This window comes from Trichomonas vaginalis, chromosome VI (genome assembly GCF_026262505.1).
Source record: "Trichomonas vaginalis G3 chromosome VI, whole genome shotgun sequence".
NCBI classification, from domain to species: Eukaryota; Parabasalia; order Trichomonadida; family Trichomonadidae; genus Trichomonas; species Trichomonas vaginalis.
The window spans coordinates 4,630,797-4,647,455 of NC_067208.1; the positions used below are offsets into that span (position 1 = coordinate 4,630,797).

The following is a 16,659-nucleotide window of genomic DNA, read 5'->3' on the forward strand; positions in this document are numbered from 1 at the left end:
ATTACTGGTGGTCTATCAAATGTTCAACATCGTGTTAATCTTAAAGGAATCACGCACATTAATAAACTTTCATATAATCCAGAAACTAAAACTGTATCAAATGAGGACACCACCAACATTATGACTCATTTCGTTGGAGTTGACTTTAATTCATTATATCCTTCATCATTTTCATCTAATCCTCATGATTTCATTCAATATACTGACCATAAAATGTATATGCCGGGAAGATTGAATGGTGTTATCATTTGTGATACAGCAACAAAGAAAGCAAAAGCACTGGGAATTATTAGAAAGAAAAATACTTTATTCGTGGCTGAAGTAAAGGGTCACATTGATGAAAAATACATTAATGATTACATAAACTTTTTACCAATAATAAGAAACTTAGATATTATCACAGATGAAAAAACAATTGGCAGTTTTATGTATAATTACATGAAATCAAACAATCTACCAGTTGACCAGAAACAGAGAAACTTAACTCAGTTAGCATCAACACACAACCAATATCAACCATTTTCTTCTTATTATCTATGGTATCTAATAGACAGATTTCATTTTATCATCGATGATATTCAATCAATTTTAACATTTACGAAAAACACTTGTTTTAATGAATTTGCGAATGAATTTATGAACGAAAGACAAAAGGCTGAATTAGAAGGAAATAAAGGAAAAAGTTTATTTTGCAAGATTTCACTTAATGGATCATATGGTTACGATGCAATGAATACACAAAATTACGCAAAGACTAAAATAATGAATGCACAGAAGTCACGCGTTGCATGTATGTCAAATAAGTTTAAAAACATAAGAGAAATAGGAGAGGATACATATCAAGTGATGCTTAAAGATAGATTTTATAGATGTGAAACATGTTTACAAGAGGCATTCTTCACTTTAGATAACGCAAAATACTGGTATTTGGTTTTCATTTATGATTTTATGTATAAATGCATGGATGTTAATCGTTTTCATTTCATTGAAGGTGATACTGATTCATCTTATTGGGCAATCGCTGGCGACCCAAATCTTCCTAACACTCAAGCATTTCAAGCAATTGTTACTGATAAACAATTTTATGATAAAAACATTTTCAAATTCGCACCATTTGATTTCTTCTGTTTTGATGAGAAATTTAAACCTAAATTAAAGAATAAAGCTGAAGAAAAAGCACATGAGAAGAAGTTATTGGGTTTAGCAATTGAGAAACAAGGGGATAACATGGTGGCGTTATGTCCTAAATGTTATACATCATTCAACGGTTCAATTGATGGAAGTGATTTTAAAAAGATTGCACAAAAAATGAAAGGTGTTAGTTTAAGACAAAATAAACAATTAACACCTAAAAATTATTTGGATATAATAAATGATAAATTGATATTTGATGGTCAGAATATTAATTTACAACTTAAAAATGGGTCAATGACTCGCTTAACAATCGGTAAGACTGCATTAACAGGAGCACACACTAAGGCTGTATGTTGTGAAAATGGATGTTGTATGCCATTTATTTAATGAAATGCCACAGAAGAGACAAAGAGGTGGGCACCCTTAAACATTTATTTTATTTTTATATAAATGGATAACGTAGATTTAAAAAATTTAATTGATGATTTAGTATTTAATCAAAAATTTCTTAGTTATTATGAATTAAAATCATATCTCCAAAAATATAATGAAGATATAACAAGTGATGATATGGATTATTATTATCCATATTATAAAAATGAAATTTTGAAATATCATGATAGAATAATTTCTGAAATTAAAGACAAAATTAAAAATAATGAATATTCAAAGGGAAAAACTAAATCACAACTTAAACAGTTGAAAGATTTCAAAAATAAAGTATTAACAGAAGAAGATATTGATGAATTATATAAATTATATAATCCTGAGCCGCAAAACACCCAGGTCCTTCAGACCATAAATGATGCACAAGCTTTAATTTATGATTCATTAGTTAAACCATATTCAGCCCGACTTTTAAATGAAGATCAACTTTTGGAATTCATCCTTCAACATAAACTCGAAGCGGGAAAGTATATCAAACCTTTATATACAGCATATTTAAAACAAATGAATAAAATACATCCAGAATTAATGAAGGAAGGAATGAAATCCAAAATCAAAGCAGATAAAATTAAACCACTTGCAACACCAAAACCTCCAACGACAGTACCGCCTCCTCCTTCAGTTAATCCTTCATCATTCACTTTATTATATCCATTTCAAACATTAAAGAAACAAAAAGATTTTAAAAAGGATTTCAAGATATTAAATAAACCAATTGACCCAAAAATTCAACCATTAAAGGAAAAATTTAGTCGCCCCTCATTTGCTCCATTTCCATATTCATACGAAATCGATCATCTGGAATATTCAAAAGGAAACGTTACTTATTTATTTGCCATTAACATTAACACTAGATATTTATATTGCATTCCAGTGAAAGGGAAAACAGAACAGGAAACACGAAGAGCTATTCAATACTTACTAGATCATGAAAGAGTAGATAATATCAGGGGTGATGGTGATAAAGGATTTCAGGCAGCTATGACTCATTATTTCCCACAAATTAATTTTTACTTTTCATCCTCTCCATATACGTTTCATAATAAAATAGTTGATGCAGTAATGAGAACTCTTAGAGATGCGTTAGGGGTTAACGGTCAGATATACTGGGATGGAAATCATGACTCCATCATACAGCAGTTAGTATATTATTACAATAATACATGGCATAGAACTATAAACATGAAACCAGTGGAAATGAAAAATGATATTTCAAAAGAATGGGAATATATTAGAAAGCAAATGGAAAGGTTAAATGATGTTAAACGTGAACAAATTAATTCGGGGCTCATGAATTTTAAACAAGGGGATAAAGTTTTGATTCATCTCGATTATGGAAAAACTGATAAATCAATGACAAAAAGAAGACGAAGATTTGACACAATAGCTGAATTTGTTAGATATATTAACGGTAATGTATTAGTTGAAGTTGACAATAAATTAATAGAAATTCCGATTTATTTTATTACTCCATTATATTTAAATAATATTTAATTTTTTTTATTTCGTAAGAAATGAGTGACAACGAAGCAGTCAAGAGTCCAGACGATGAATATAAAAAGAAACTAAACAGAATTAAATCAAAAATATGCTATTACAAAAAGAAGCCACAATGCGGTGGGGTTGATGCCCATAAAACTAATGGAACTGAAAACGATGAAGAAATAATCGAAAAATTAGAAACTTACCGTTCAATCCTTAAACTGAGTGAAGCAAAAATAAAAGAATTTAATAGAATAAATAAATTGATTGGAAGAGATGAATTTAATAAAGATGAATTTTTAAACTCAATCCAAATTTAATTTTTATTCCTCTTTGACAACATCTCTCTTTCCATCATTACTGCATAACCACATTTTCTCAATTTTAGTGGTTTGTTATTTTTAACATGTTCTTGCATCATTTTTATCATTTCCTCCCTTGTTATGATTCGTGGTAAATTTTGAGCTTGTGGGGTATCCATTTATATAAAAATAAAAATTTAAATTATGCCGTTCTAAAGTTTGTGACAACATGACATTTAGACAACAACACAGGAGGAAGGCAGTTATGAATTATTTTTGAAGAACTGAAGGTGCTACCATGTTACCATGTTGACGACATGACATTATGTCAACAACATAGGAGGAAGGCAATAATGAATTATTTTTGAAGAACTGAAGGTGCTACCATGTTACCATGTGCTACCAGGTCATTTAACTTCTTTTAAAAAATGAGACAACATGACATTTAGACAACAACACAGGAGGAAGGCAGTTATGAATTATTTTTGAAGAACTGAAGGTGCTACCATGTTACCATGTTGACGACATGACATTATGTCAACAACACAGGAGGAAGGCAGTTATGAATTATTTTTGAAGAACTGAAGGTGCTACCATGTTACCATGTTGACGACATGACATTATGTCAACAACATAGGAGGAAGGCAATAATGAATTATTTTTGAAGAACTGAAGGTGCTACCATGTTACCATGTGCTACCAGGTCATTTAACTTCTTTTAAAAAATGAGACAACATGACATTTAGACAACAACACAGGAAATGATTTGTCATGACTTCATCGGAATGAGTGTAAATGACCCAAAAATAAAGTTAGTTTTAAAATTATTTTTATTTTTTTATTTTGTATGTAAGAACAGAAATGTCAGTCGAAGCAAAAACATTCACTAACAAATCTAATGGCGAAACATTCACAAAAGGCACTTATAACGGTATTGAAGTCTTACGTAGAGACAAGGATGGTTACATTAATGCAACAAAGATGGCAAGAGAAGCAGGAAAGTTAAACCATTTAAACAGATTTCTCAATAGTGCTAAAATACAGGGAATTCTTGAGTTTTGGATGAACGAATACGGTGGAGCCAAAAGTGGCTCGACCTCAAAACAAGCATTTTATGAGCTTACTAAGGGTGTTATAAATGAATTCAAAGGTATTTACATACATCCTGACCTCGTTCATTTTGTTGCTGAATGGTGCTCTGTAAAGTATGCATTTTATGTCAAAGATATTATGGACTCCATAGACAAGAAAGTTCATGAGAAATTAGATGAAGAAGAACTTGAAGATACAGTAGAGAATGCTAAACCTTTGTTTGAAGAAGAAGTTGGAAAAATGTGCGAAAAACAATTAGAACATGAACGTGAGTTATGTTATGGTTATAGAGATTCTCCATACGAACTAGACCAATGGGAACAAGAAAATTTAAAGAGAGAATTTAGAGAATATGAACTCGCTAAGATAGCATTAGAAGCTGCAGAAAAGAAGTTAAAAGCTTGGGGTTGTTTTGTACAAAAATATTGTGAGTAAATGAACCATTTATTTTTATTGAATTCACCAAAAATAATTTTTAGGGTAGATGGTTAGATCTAACCTCATTTCTAACCTCATGACATTTTGACAACAACACAGGAGGAAGGCAATAATGAATTATTTTTGAAGAACTGAAGGTGCTACCATGTTACCATGTGCTACCAGGTCATTTAACTTCTTTTAAAAAATGAGACAACATGACATTTAGACAACATTTACGAAAATATGATGCAGTCCAAAAATAAAGTTAGTTTTAAAATTATTTTTATTTTTTTATTCCTATATAAATGACAGTAACAAACAACAACAACAGCAACTATATCGTTTCTGATGAACAAGTTATTGATTCATTAGCTGAGGAATTAGTTGTGGCAGAAACTAAAACCCTCAACGAAAGAATTGGTGAAAACAAGATTGATTTACATAACTACCTCAAACATGATGGAGGAAGAGGAAGGAAAACTGGTATGGCTTTATTAGTAAATAAAATTTCAAATTTAACGATTATAGATGTTGATATCAATAAATCGTACAATGATGAACTTAAAGAAACAGTTAGAAAAGACATTTTATCAAAACTTTCGGATAAAGATGTTATCGTTAAAACCGCTTCAGGAGGTCTTCACATTTATTGCAACACTAATTTCTTCTATTCAACCTCGAACAGAATGATTAAATGTTATTCCTGCAATGATTATGATATCGACATAATGACTTCAATGGATGATTCAAAGCGTTCATTAGTAGTCATGGCTGATTCAAGAGTTCGCAAGAATGCATCAGAACCAATCAATACATACTCATTCATTCGTGGAAGTTACGATTCAACATTAACCAGAACAGTGAATGATATATTAAATGATTTGAATATTAAGGTAAGAGTTGAACAGAAGAACGAAGAAATAAAGACTATCATGAATGAAAACAAAGATGTAAACATTGACGATAAACTTGCCCAGAGCATAGTTGATGGCATCTGTGATTTTGAAGTACATAATGACGGTGGAAACATGAATTTAGAAAAAGAAATAACATTATTCACACTGTTTCAAGCTATTAATTCGTTACCTAATCATTTAATTAATGAAGCATACGATAACGTTTATAACTTCTGCAATTTAACAGAAAATGCAAAAAGTAATTTTGAAAAAGCACGTAGTAGATATGCACATTTAATGACTTCTCCATTTGTTTTAGTGAAGATTCTAAAACTATATCAAAAGGAATATTATGATGAATACGTTTTGCCTTTATTACGTAAGCCAAAAATAACATTTGATATCAAACTTGATGACTCGTTTTTGATAACAGATATTAGACGCAAGGCTGAAAATCATCAGTATAAAAACAGTTCTGAAGTAATTGAGGATTTATCACGTGTAATCCGTTTTGTAGATTGTGGAAACAAATATTTCATTCAAAAGGATTACAACATACACGACAAAATGAATCAAATATCATTCGTTCTTCAGTCAAACATGAAAGAGTCACTCAAAATGATTAAATTATTTAAAGAAGAAGGTAAAACCATAACAGCATGGGACGTACTACTAAATCAATTGTCTTCATTAACCGTTAAGGGTGTTTGCTTTAAATCTGATTCCCCAGATGTTTTCTCAACGTTTCAGGGTTATAAATACAACATTCTTGAAAAGCCTGATTACTCAAAAATTGAGATGTTTATGAATTTCATTAAAGAAGCCATTTGTGATAATAACGATGAAGTGTATAAATACCTTCTCGGCTGGATTGCATCAATGATTCAACATCCCGGAATCAAGAATGAAACAGCAATTATTTTGAAAGGACTTCAGGGAACAGGTAAAAACAGATTTACAGACATTATTTCTGAACTTCTCGCTGGTTATTCATGTAAAAACATTACTGAAATAAGTGAGCTAACGGGTAATTTCAATTCAGTAGTTGAGAATAAAATGTTTCTTGTACTTAATGAACTCAAGAATGTTGGTGAAGATAGACTCGCAAACTTCAACGCTTTGAAATCAATTATTACGGATAATCAAATTAGAATTAATGAAAAGAATCAACCCAGAAGAACAGCACAGAACGTTGCAAACTTCATTTTCATAACTAATAACGTCTACCCTGTCAAAATTGAAGTTGGAGACAGAAGATACGTAGTTTTAAGGGTTAATGGTAAATTCAAGGGTCAATTTGATTACTTCAAGAATTTAATGGATTCATGCACAAAGGAATTTTATGATAATTTGCTGACGTATTTTATGCAATATGACCTTTCATCATTTAATGTACGAATCATACCGATGACTGAAGCCAAACAAGATTTAATTGAATTATCAACAAATCCTTTAGATGTATGGATAAATACACATTATGATGAATTGTGTGCAGGTATGACGTGTGAAAATGCTCTATTCTGCAAACCATCAGACATGAAAGACAAGAATTTCCAAATGAGTATTAAGGATAAATGTGATAGGAAACATAGAAGAATAGACGGTAAACAAACATGGTGTTATGTTTTGAAAGAAGAAATGAAAGGATTATATAAACAGGTTGAACCAAACGATAATGATGATTCATTTACTGACGATGAAATACCTGTAAATGAAGCTTTATAAAGTATGATTGGAATTTATTTTTGCCTTCCTCCTGTGTTGTTGTCTAAATGTCATGTTGTCTCATTTTTTAAAAGAAGCTAAATGACCTGGTAGCACATGGTAACATGGTAGCACCTTCAGTTCTTCAAAAATAATTCATTATTGCCTTCCTCCTGTGTTGTTGACATAATGTCATGTCGTCAACATGGTAACATGGTAGCACCTTCAGTTCTTCAAAAATAATTCATAACTGCCTTCCTCCTGTGTTGTTGTCTAAATGTCATGTTGTCTCATTTTTTAAAAGAAGTTAAATGACCTGGTAGCACATGGTAACATGGTAGCACCTTCAGTTCTTCAAAAATAATTCATTATTGCCTTCCTCCTGTGTTGTTGACATAATGTCATGTCGTCAACATGGTAACATGGTAGCACCTTCAGTTCTTCAAAAATAATTCATTATTGAATAACCTGTAAACATTAACGTAAACATTTATTTCTGCAGTTCATTCATTACTTCATTACCTAATTAATTACAAACATAAAATATATTTAGTTCATTCAATGAACGCGGTAAGCCTGCAAAGTAGGCTCAAGCACATTCAATAAATGCGGTACCATGCGAATACAGTCACAAATGGTGGCATGTAATCTTTACCCGAGCCTGTTGGATTTGTTGTGAAAGTGTGTGAATGATTTCCTGTGGTTCCACAGAAAATACCTGCGCTTGAATCTACTGGGTCGCTTGAAATATCATATCTATCCATTCCCTGTCTATCCGAACCTGCTGCAAGATTTCTATAACCTCTTTTTGTTATTGAATGTGAATGATTACCTGTTGTGTTTGTAGTTCCCGTATGAGTGTGCGGTGGAAGGTTTGCTTCAGTAATTTTCTTCGAACCTCCTGTTTCCTTTGAAGAGTTTGCACAATACAAAAACCTGTCAACTATTTGTTCCCATGCACCAACACCAAACATTACTTGAGGACCTCTTGCATCCATAGATGTATAAATAGAACCTACTGGGTTCATTAAATCAAACATATGAGATATTATAGGATTGTCTCTTTTGAACTTAAAATATAGTGTAACTATTTCTGGTTTCTTCTGGTTTGTGTCAGAATATTTTTTATAATATAATCTTATGTTTTCAGGGTAGGTAAAATCTTGACTATAATATTTATTTCTGTCATCTGTATAATAATATACTATTCTCGTTTTTTCTATTGCATTATATCTTTTATATCTATAATAATCTAAATATAATGTTAACTTTTGTTCATCTACATGTGGTGTTCTGACATCATCTCCATAGTCATAATAATATGGTGCTGGAGCTGGGTCAGGCAATGTCATATCTGCCATTTCATAAACTCTTAAATATTTCTTTTGTTCGTCTCCATATAAGTTTAAGTAACAGTTGTTGTCTAATGGAACTTTAACTTGTGTACCATTATTCTTTATATAGCCTACATACATTTCATTGTTATTTTTCGGAATGAGTTTATACCGTATACCATTTTTTAAGGAGTGTACAAACTCCCATCTAAAATATTTGTTTTCTTCATAGATAGAAAAGTCACCAACAATAGTTTCAATATTTTTCGTTGTTCCTATCAAACTTTGGTATATTTTGTTAACATATTCCTTATCTGCCTTCTTCTCTAACTCATCGTTAACATAAGTTTTATCCGCTTTAAGGTCTAAACATCCTGAAACCCATCCTGTATCGGCTTTAGTTTTTAAAATCTTTGATGTCCATTCATGATACCATTCAACCCTTTCTTGAATTTTATTATCTTTTTCGTTAACATATTCCTTATCTGCTTTCTTCTCTAACACAGCAGCAACATATTCCTTATCTGTCTTCTTCATTATGTCGTTTAGGAAACCTTCTATGAATTCCTCATTTAAATTAAATCTTCCAATCTTCAAAACTTTAGGAAATGCATTTAATGCGTAATATCTCTGTTCTTCTGGTGGAATTGATGTTATATCATCCGTTATACCTTTAATTTTTGAATTCATAAATAAAATTTCTTTTATATTTGATATCACTGCACCACCCTTGCAAACGAATTCGAAATGGTCATTTTTCAATACTATCTCCAAATCTCCATATTTCAACCTTTGCGTTTGTTCTGCCGTCTTTGAATTATATGCATATATGGCGTATGTAATGGTCTGAGGGACCTGGGTGCTTTGTGCCTTAAGTTGCTGTGGTTGCTGTTGTTTAATCATTTATTATGATTTAAAAATAAATATTTAATCTGTTATCTCATCAGCTATTTTTTCTATTTGAAATTGCCATAATATTTCATTCATGAATTCTAAATCACAATCAAATAGGTCAGTTATTCTAAATTTAATATTTGATAAATCTTTTGAATGAAGAATAAATGAATTCCCAGATAATTGAAACGGATATGATAAAGAAAATGTGTTTAAGTTGATGGATAAAATGTTTTGTATTGATGGGTAAGAGTTAGGGTCTAATGTTTGATGTGAAAATCTCATTGGGGTATTAACTTTATCACATTTGATTAAAATGAAATTGGAACCAGTGTCAGAATACAAAACATCCCCAACATCTTTTTCAAAATTTAATATCCCCAACAATGAACGAAGATGAGGAGTACAAAATTTAATTTTCAGCGGGAATTTAATAAGGTTATTTATTTCATCAAGTTCAAAAAGTTTATCAGGTTTTGATTTAAAATTTTCTTCATACCATACGATAAATGATTCATTTAAATAACTTAAAATCATGTTAATATCCCATTTCGCTATCACATTATTTATATACATATCATACGTTTTTTCATGGTCATCTTTAATAAATGATATATAATCTGAAGGGTCTAAAAGAATGGGATTAAATTTACCACTCACAGAAACGAGAGTAACATTATAAATTCCGCTAACTGTTAAATTTAATTCACAGTTATTATTCGAAATAATATTGATAATTGACATTTTTATTACGATTAAAAATATGGTAAAGCGTTATTTTCCAGTGATAAATAAAACTAGAATAAGATTACCTCAAGAATTCATAAATTCAACGAATAAGAAATTCATTCATGTTATAAATTTTAGTGTTTTCAGAAAATATGAGTCAATGTCATATTCATCAACGGGTTATATTTCACTTCATTCAAATTTAGTTCAATCAAACCCATATAATGACCATTTCATAAGATTTTCAGATGGTATTAAAAATGTAATTGATAGATTAAAATATGAACAGATTGACAATATCGAATTTTTGGAATTTTGGTTTAAATATCCCGATGGAAAAAAGATTGAAGTTAAAGATAAAGCTGATACTATAACAAAAACAATTACAATGACCGATCCAGATAGTGGGGAACAAAAAGAAATAAAACAAACGATAGAAACTGGTGAAAGGTCAATTATTATCGATTATGATTCAAAGGATTATTATTCGATAATGTTAATGCTTGAATATTAAATAGCCTTAACAAAGAATTTTTCAAGTGATATTTTATATTCATCAACTATTTTATTATAAATATCATTATATGTTAAATGAAGTTCAGTTGTTGTTCCGTTCTTTGATATCTTAATTGTGCTAATATCCTTTATAGGATTTATTTTTGCAACTGTTCCGCAGCATGAAACCTCATCATCTATGAAAAATTGAATCTTAACGTCTGAATCTTGAACATCACAAAGAATGGCGATAATGTGAATTAATGATTCATAAGGTAAAATAATTAAACCGGATTGGTCAATTAAATTTATTATTGAATCATAATTATTAATTATTATATCACGGTAAATTTTCATTAATTCAGAATTAATGTCTATTTTATATGGGTTATCAAGTGGTGCTGGGTATGTTGGATAAGTGGGAATTTCAACGGGTTCTTTACCAGGTTCAGATAAAATGATTGAGTCTCCATTCTCATGGTTTTCTTCATTCTCCTCATTCTTCGGTAAGTCACGAGTTAATAAATTTGGTTGAGTTGCTGACCTTGTTAATTCGGGGCTAACATTAACTTTAACATTTTGAATAATTCGTGATTTATCATCATTTACGTTATAACCAACCGTAATCTCTGCTTTTGCGTTTGTGTTCTTTTGACTTGTGAAACGTCTTCTCATTTATAATTGAATAAAAAAAAGAAAAATATATTTAAAGTTTTATTTAGTTGTTACGGTAATATCCCAAGGTTCATCATTGTTTGCTTATACTTTCTTTGTAACTGCACCAATTATGTTATTGATATTGCTTTGAGTTTCTTCCAGTCTTATTTTATCATTTACAATATCTTTAATCATTTCATTACATGCATTCTTAAAACCATCTGATTTTTCTAATTTACGTCTATCACTTTCTTTAATTAAATCAAAGTTATAACCTTGTTGAGAATAAAGTGGTTTCTTTATCAATTCCTTGAACGCTTCTGAAAGTGAAGATGAAGAAATTCTTGCCACTTGAATTGGTTTAAATTCTGCTTTCATTGCTTCTTTCTGTTCATTGAACACTGGATCGAATAAAGCAACTTTAAAGAATTTCTTAGCTGGAATTTCAGGTCTAATATTTGCATATTGACCATCAAACTGGTTAGAATATCGTGGTAATCCATCCGGTCCCTCTTCAATAGCATTTAATTCTTCATTGAAATAAGAATATGGATTATAACGGTATGAATTAATTGGACCATTTTCACCTTCTTCAATGTATTGTTTAACAGCTTTTCCATTTTCATCAAATTTCATAGGATAACGTTCATTATATGCTTTACGTTTAGGATAATCAGTTATAGTTAATTTATACCCATTTATGACTTTAATATTACCTTGACCATCAGTAACAAAGACTTCATTTATACCATCAGGTTTTCCATTTGGACCCGTAATGTCTGCTTCGTGTGCTTCCCAATTTAGTCCATGACGTTTGGCATATGCTTGAGCTTCTGGTAATGTTAAAACGTTTCTCATTTGTTTAACATCTTTTTGAAGACCGGCAACAATATGAACTAATTCTTTCATTCCATCTGGAACTTTCATAGTTCTATTATATGGACCCTTTTTGTTTGTCCCTTGTTTTAATGGAACCTGTAGAAGATTTGCTATTTCTGTCATGTTTAATTATAAATAAAAAATAAAAATTAATTATAAAAAGTTAATCAAATTTAACACCTCCTTTATTTAAATCAACTATTATTTTTCCATGTTCACCTAATTGCTGATATTGTGTGTAAAGTTCATTAATGCTCATTGGTAAATTCACTTGATAAAGCATAACGTTCAACTGTTGACGACTAAACCCACTGAAAATGAAAAGTGTTGATAGATTTGATTTAATGTTTGTGCTTAATGCTTTGAAGTATTGAACAGCCATGAAGAATGAACACTGAATGTGTCGACATTGAGTTAATAACTGATTAAAATATGATTTCTCATTTGTTATTAGTTTTGATTTCACTGCATCATCTAGAAAAATGAGTGAATGTAAAAATTCTCTATCAAAATTTGAAATGGAAAGTGTTTCAAATAATTCATCCCGTTGTTTATCAATAATTTTATCCTCTAATCCTTGCTTCTTGATTGTATTATATAATTCTTTATACATTAAAAAGTTTTTTAAATAATCTTCTGCTTCTTCTTGTGATAAATAAATAATTGGAATTTTGATTAAATGCTTTAAAGATTCAAATGTATCATCTGAAGGTGAACCCGAACGGTTGATATAAATTAACACATGTGAATGGGGGGAAGTGTTAGCAATAATGATAATTTGTTTTAATATCGTTAATGTTTTACCTTTATTTTGTTTACCAATTGCTGCAGTGATTGAATTTAAATAACATTCAGAATATGGAATTTTCATTAATTTTTCCTTAGATAGAGCATTTCTATTATCACTCAATGCTTCATTAATCATATCATCTACGTATGTATTATATACTCCTGCTAATTCTTCATAAGGGGTGGATGAATTTAAATCCATTTAATCAAAAATAAATTTATAATTTTAAACATTTCTATTCATCAATATTTCATCATATGAACTTCTATACTGTGGTGGTGTACCTGTTAGATGATATTTCAAACCTTCGTCCGGTGTCCATGTCCAATATGTAGTCCTAGTAAACCAAACCTGAGGAGGATTTGTCACCTTTGAACAGTAAGTGTCATTTACACCCTGAATGATTGGATAAGCTTTCACTTGTACTGTAACTTGTGAATTGAAAGTTTCTAATCCATCAAAGAATATACCCGCTCCATCACGTTGAACTGGAATAGTGCATAAGAATGAAGTTTGGTCTTTCCATGTTCTAGCTAATGGCGTGCCATTATCATCATTCAGTGGTCTAGTTAATGAGTCCTCGTATTCTTCTGTGCATTCATTCACTCCATCTAAATCAGAAGCTTGAAGCATACGTGTAAAGAATATGTCACCCACTGTGGTCATCGCTTGATCGGGGAAGTTTCTGGAATCTATAGTGACCTGAAGACCTCGAAGCATTGGATTTTCTAAAACTGTTCTTTGCATTGCATTCTTCGGAAATGTTAACACAACATCTGTAACATTATGAAGAGCGTATGAGAAATCTGAGCTGATACCTTCAGGAGTGATGCAACCTCCATTTAGTGAACGAACGTCAATATGTTGAGCTGGAATCATGAATGGATCTTCCTTACTGAATAAACGTGGTATTGCTTTAACTGATTCTTCAATTAAACCATATCCTGGTGTAATGCATTTATCCTCTAAAACTTCCATCTTTGTGCATGAAATAATAACGTCATCAACTGTTGCGTCAGCAGATGTAGCGGCTAAGCTTGTAATTAATTTGGCAGGAAGTCCGATTTGTTGGAATTTGCGATCATATTTATAAACATGATTCATAATCTTTTCATAATTTTCATCAGTTATCTTTTCATAAACGTAATTTTGTAAATCAGCAACTCTTAACGGGTCAACCTGACAAAATACTAAAGTATCCCTGAAAACATAATATTTAAGAATGATATCACCAAATGATTTAGGATAATCATCGAACGCCTGAAATGCTAACAAATCATTTACCGGAATAATCATATCAAAAGTGACATCAACTTCTTCATTTGCTTTCTTGAAAACTTCTGAAGGGTCAATATATTTACCACATACTGAGTTATCATATTTTTGAACATTATTATATAACGAATGAACAAACTTTTTAACTTTCCTTTCTGATTTTGGTTTATATGTTGCAAATGCGAAAGATTCACGGGCGCAATCCATCTGAAGATAACCAGCATCACCTCTTTCGGTTTCTACTTCTAATTGTTTAAAGCTTTGATTTGATGATTTGTAACCAACGAATAAACGCATGCATTTAAAAGCGGCATCACATGTGAAAGCTTTATTTGAAACTAGAGTTGCTTTAACTTTGCGTTTAATATATGTGTCACCTAATTGGTTCACATCATGAGCCGGATTTGTAATTCTTAAATGAGTTTGTTTATCATCAAAATATGGAGCATCAGAGTCATAGCATGAACTTTCAAGTTCTCTATAATATCTTCTTCCATCATTCTTTGCGAATATTTCATTTATCTTTTCGAATGAATGAAATACATTTCCATTAATCGGTTTAGTGTTTGGCACTAAATAGTTAGTCGTCATTTATTATTAAATAAAAAATCAAAATTAAAAGATGAAAATGAATTTTTAATTTTAATGAAATAATCAACTATGGCTGCAGGTATATTTAAGAAACTGTGGGATAGAGTAAAAAGAGGAGCGCATAAAGTTTGGGAAACAATGAAGAAGGGAGCAAATTGGATATTTAAGAATAAAGAAGCAATTAGTGACGTTGCTGAATCAATAACACCAAAAGCTGCCCCAATAAGAGAAATATTAAATAAAGGAGAAAAAGTTTATCAAAGACTTCAACCGATACTAAGATAAAAATAATATTTATTTATTTTTCCACTATTTACCCCCTATTTTATTAAGTATTCCTTCAGCTATTCCACCAATTGCGTTACCTGCTTGTGCTCCCATCGCTGGATTACCTGCTTTTGTACCTAATACTCCACCTATGATAGTTCCTGCTGTTTTCGCTACTGGTGCCAAAAAGTTTGCAACGGGTTTAATAATATTTTTATGAACCCAACCTGCAGCTTTCTTAATTCCATCCCATAATTTTTTAAAGAATCCTGCCGCCATTTTTGATTTAATATTAATTAAAAAATATATTTCATCACTTATATTCTAATTTTTATTTAATGATAAATGAAACCGATTTTAAAAATGAATGAAACAGAGGAGGAAGAAATAAATGAAAGTGAAAATGTTCAACAAAAAATAAACGTTGTTAAACCAATTACTGAAATAAAAATTTTTTCATCTGTTGAAGAATTTAATGACTATTATGCTAATAATAAAAAATTATTTGAAGAATTGACAACATGTAAATTGAATAAAATGTTTAAAGTTGATGGATTCAAAATTTCAAAAATAAAAGGAGCGGTTAGTTTGAAATCTATTCCTCAATCAAGAATCACCTCATTAATGAAAATAGATGATTTAACAAAAAGAATAGAAGAGATTGAAGAAAGAATGAATCAAATAATTGATTTCATAAATTCAAATAATCATTAGTTTCAATTTATTTTTAAAGTTTATTTTACTCATTCATGACTCCATTGATTCCAATCAGGATTTAAACAATGTTTAATTATTGAATAACCTGACATCATCTATATATATAGCTTCTTTTATGTATGAATTCAAAAACGTAAGAATAAAAACCGTAAGAATCATACATTTTTAAATCTTGATTTATTCAAAAACGTAAGAATAAAAACCGTAAGAATCATACATTTTTTACTTCATATGTTAAAAAAAATGATACAAAATCGTTCAATATTGTATGAATTCTTACGTTTACAAAAAAAGTCACACAACCCGCATCATATACTACTAATATTGCGAACAAATTCTGAAGTAAAATCGCGATCAATAATTGAAAATTACGATCATATACTGAAAAATGACGATCGAATTGAATGAATAGAATTATATCTAAGAAAAAATAAATTGTATTTAGAAGATGAACAAAGAAAGGTGTATGCTAAAAATCATTTAACAATAAATGGAAATAAAACGAAATTGTTAAAAGAAAAAAATGAAAATTGTTAAGGGTGCACACGAGAGGA

At 30.3% G+C, this 16,659-nt stretch overlaps 10 protein-coding genes and 1 pseudogene across 11 annotated transcripts, besides 2 other annotated features; 6 read left to right on the forward strand and 5 right to left on the reverse strand.

The window, feature by feature from the left end:
- Positions 1–13,330: part of a mobile genetic element that runs on past the window's edge.
- TVAGG3_0805440 (DNA/RNA polymerases family) lies at positions 220–1,521 on the forward strand (the record flags this gene model as incomplete). Its single annotated transcript, XM_051247488.1, has 1 exon — positions 220–1,521. One exon carries the CDS (start codon positions 220–222, stop codon positions 1,519–1,521), a length of 1,302 nt encoding a protein of 433 aa, XP_051082963.1.
- TVAGG3_0805450 (uncharacterized protein) lies at positions 3,096–3,383 on the forward strand (the record flags this gene model as incomplete). Its single annotated transcript, XM_001291884.1, has 1 exon — positions 3,096–3,383. One exon carries the CDS (start codon positions 3,096–3,098, stop codon positions 3,381–3,383), a length of 288 nt encoding a protein of 95 aa, XP_001291885.1.
- Positions 4,227–4,892, forward strand: TVAGG3_0805460 (uncharacterized protein; the record flags this gene model as incomplete). Its single annotated transcript, XM_001292857.2, has 1 exon — positions 4,227–4,892. The coding sequence occupies one exon, from the start codon at positions 4,227–4,229 to the stop codon at positions 4,890–4,892; it is 666 nt and encodes a 221-aa protein (XP_001292858.2).
- Positions 5,183–6,053, forward strand: TVAGG3_0805470 (Prim-pol domain family; the record flags this gene model as incomplete). Its single annotated transcript, XM_051247489.1, has 1 exon — positions 5,183–6,053. A coding segment is annotated over one exon (871 nt), but the record flags the coding sequence as incomplete, so codon positions are not given.
- TVAGG3_0805480 (uncharacterized protein) lies at positions 6,071–7,275 on the forward strand (the record flags this gene model as incomplete). The annotated part of the gene is made up of 1 exon (XM_051247490.1): positions 6,071–7,275. A coding segment is annotated over one exon (1,205 nt), but the record flags the coding sequence as incomplete, so codon positions are not given.
- Positions 8,077–9,714, reverse strand: TVAGG3_0805490 (annotated as a pseudogene). The gene has a single exon. A coding segment is annotated over exon 1 (1,638 nt).
- On the reverse strand, positions 10,945–11,604 carry TVAGG3_0805500 (uncharacterized protein; the record flags this gene model as incomplete). Its single annotated transcript, XM_051247491.1, has 1 exon — positions 10,945–11,604. One exon carries the CDS (start codon positions 11,602–11,604, stop codon positions 10,945–10,947), a length of 660 nt encoding a protein of 219 aa, XP_051082966.1.
- Positions 11,689–12,513, reverse strand: TVAGG3_0805510 (uncharacterized protein; the record flags this gene model as incomplete). Its single annotated transcript, XM_051247492.1, has 1 exon — positions 11,689–12,513. One exon carries the CDS (start codon positions 12,511–12,513, stop codon positions 11,689–11,691), a length of 825 nt encoding a protein of 274 aa, XP_051082967.1.
- Positions 12,629–13,078, reverse strand: TVAGG3_0805520 (uncharacterized protein; the record flags this gene model as incomplete). Its single annotated transcript, XM_051247493.1, has 1 exon — positions 12,629–13,078. The coding sequence occupies one exon, from the start codon at positions 13,076–13,078 to the stop codon at positions 12,629–12,631; it is 450 nt and encodes a 149-aa protein (XP_051082968.1).
- Positions 13,331–13,606: 276 nt separating the features above from the next.
- On the reverse strand, positions 13,607–14,551 carry TVAGG3_0805530 (uncharacterized protein; the record flags this gene model as incomplete). Its single annotated transcript, XM_051247494.1, has 1 exon — positions 13,607–14,551. A coding segment is annotated over one exon (945 nt), but the record flags the coding sequence as incomplete, so codon positions are not given.
- A 639-nt stretch (positions 14,552–15,190) lies between these two features.
- Positions 15,191–15,406, forward strand: TVAGG3_0805540 (uncharacterized protein; the record flags this gene model as incomplete). The annotated part of the gene is made up of 1 exon (XM_051247495.1): positions 15,191–15,406. One exon carries the CDS (start codon positions 15,191–15,193, stop codon positions 15,404–15,406), a length of 216 nt encoding a protein of 71 aa, XP_051082970.1.
- A 1,237-nt stretch (positions 15,407–16,643) lies between these two features.
- Positions 16,644–16,659: part of a mobile genetic element that runs on past the window's edge.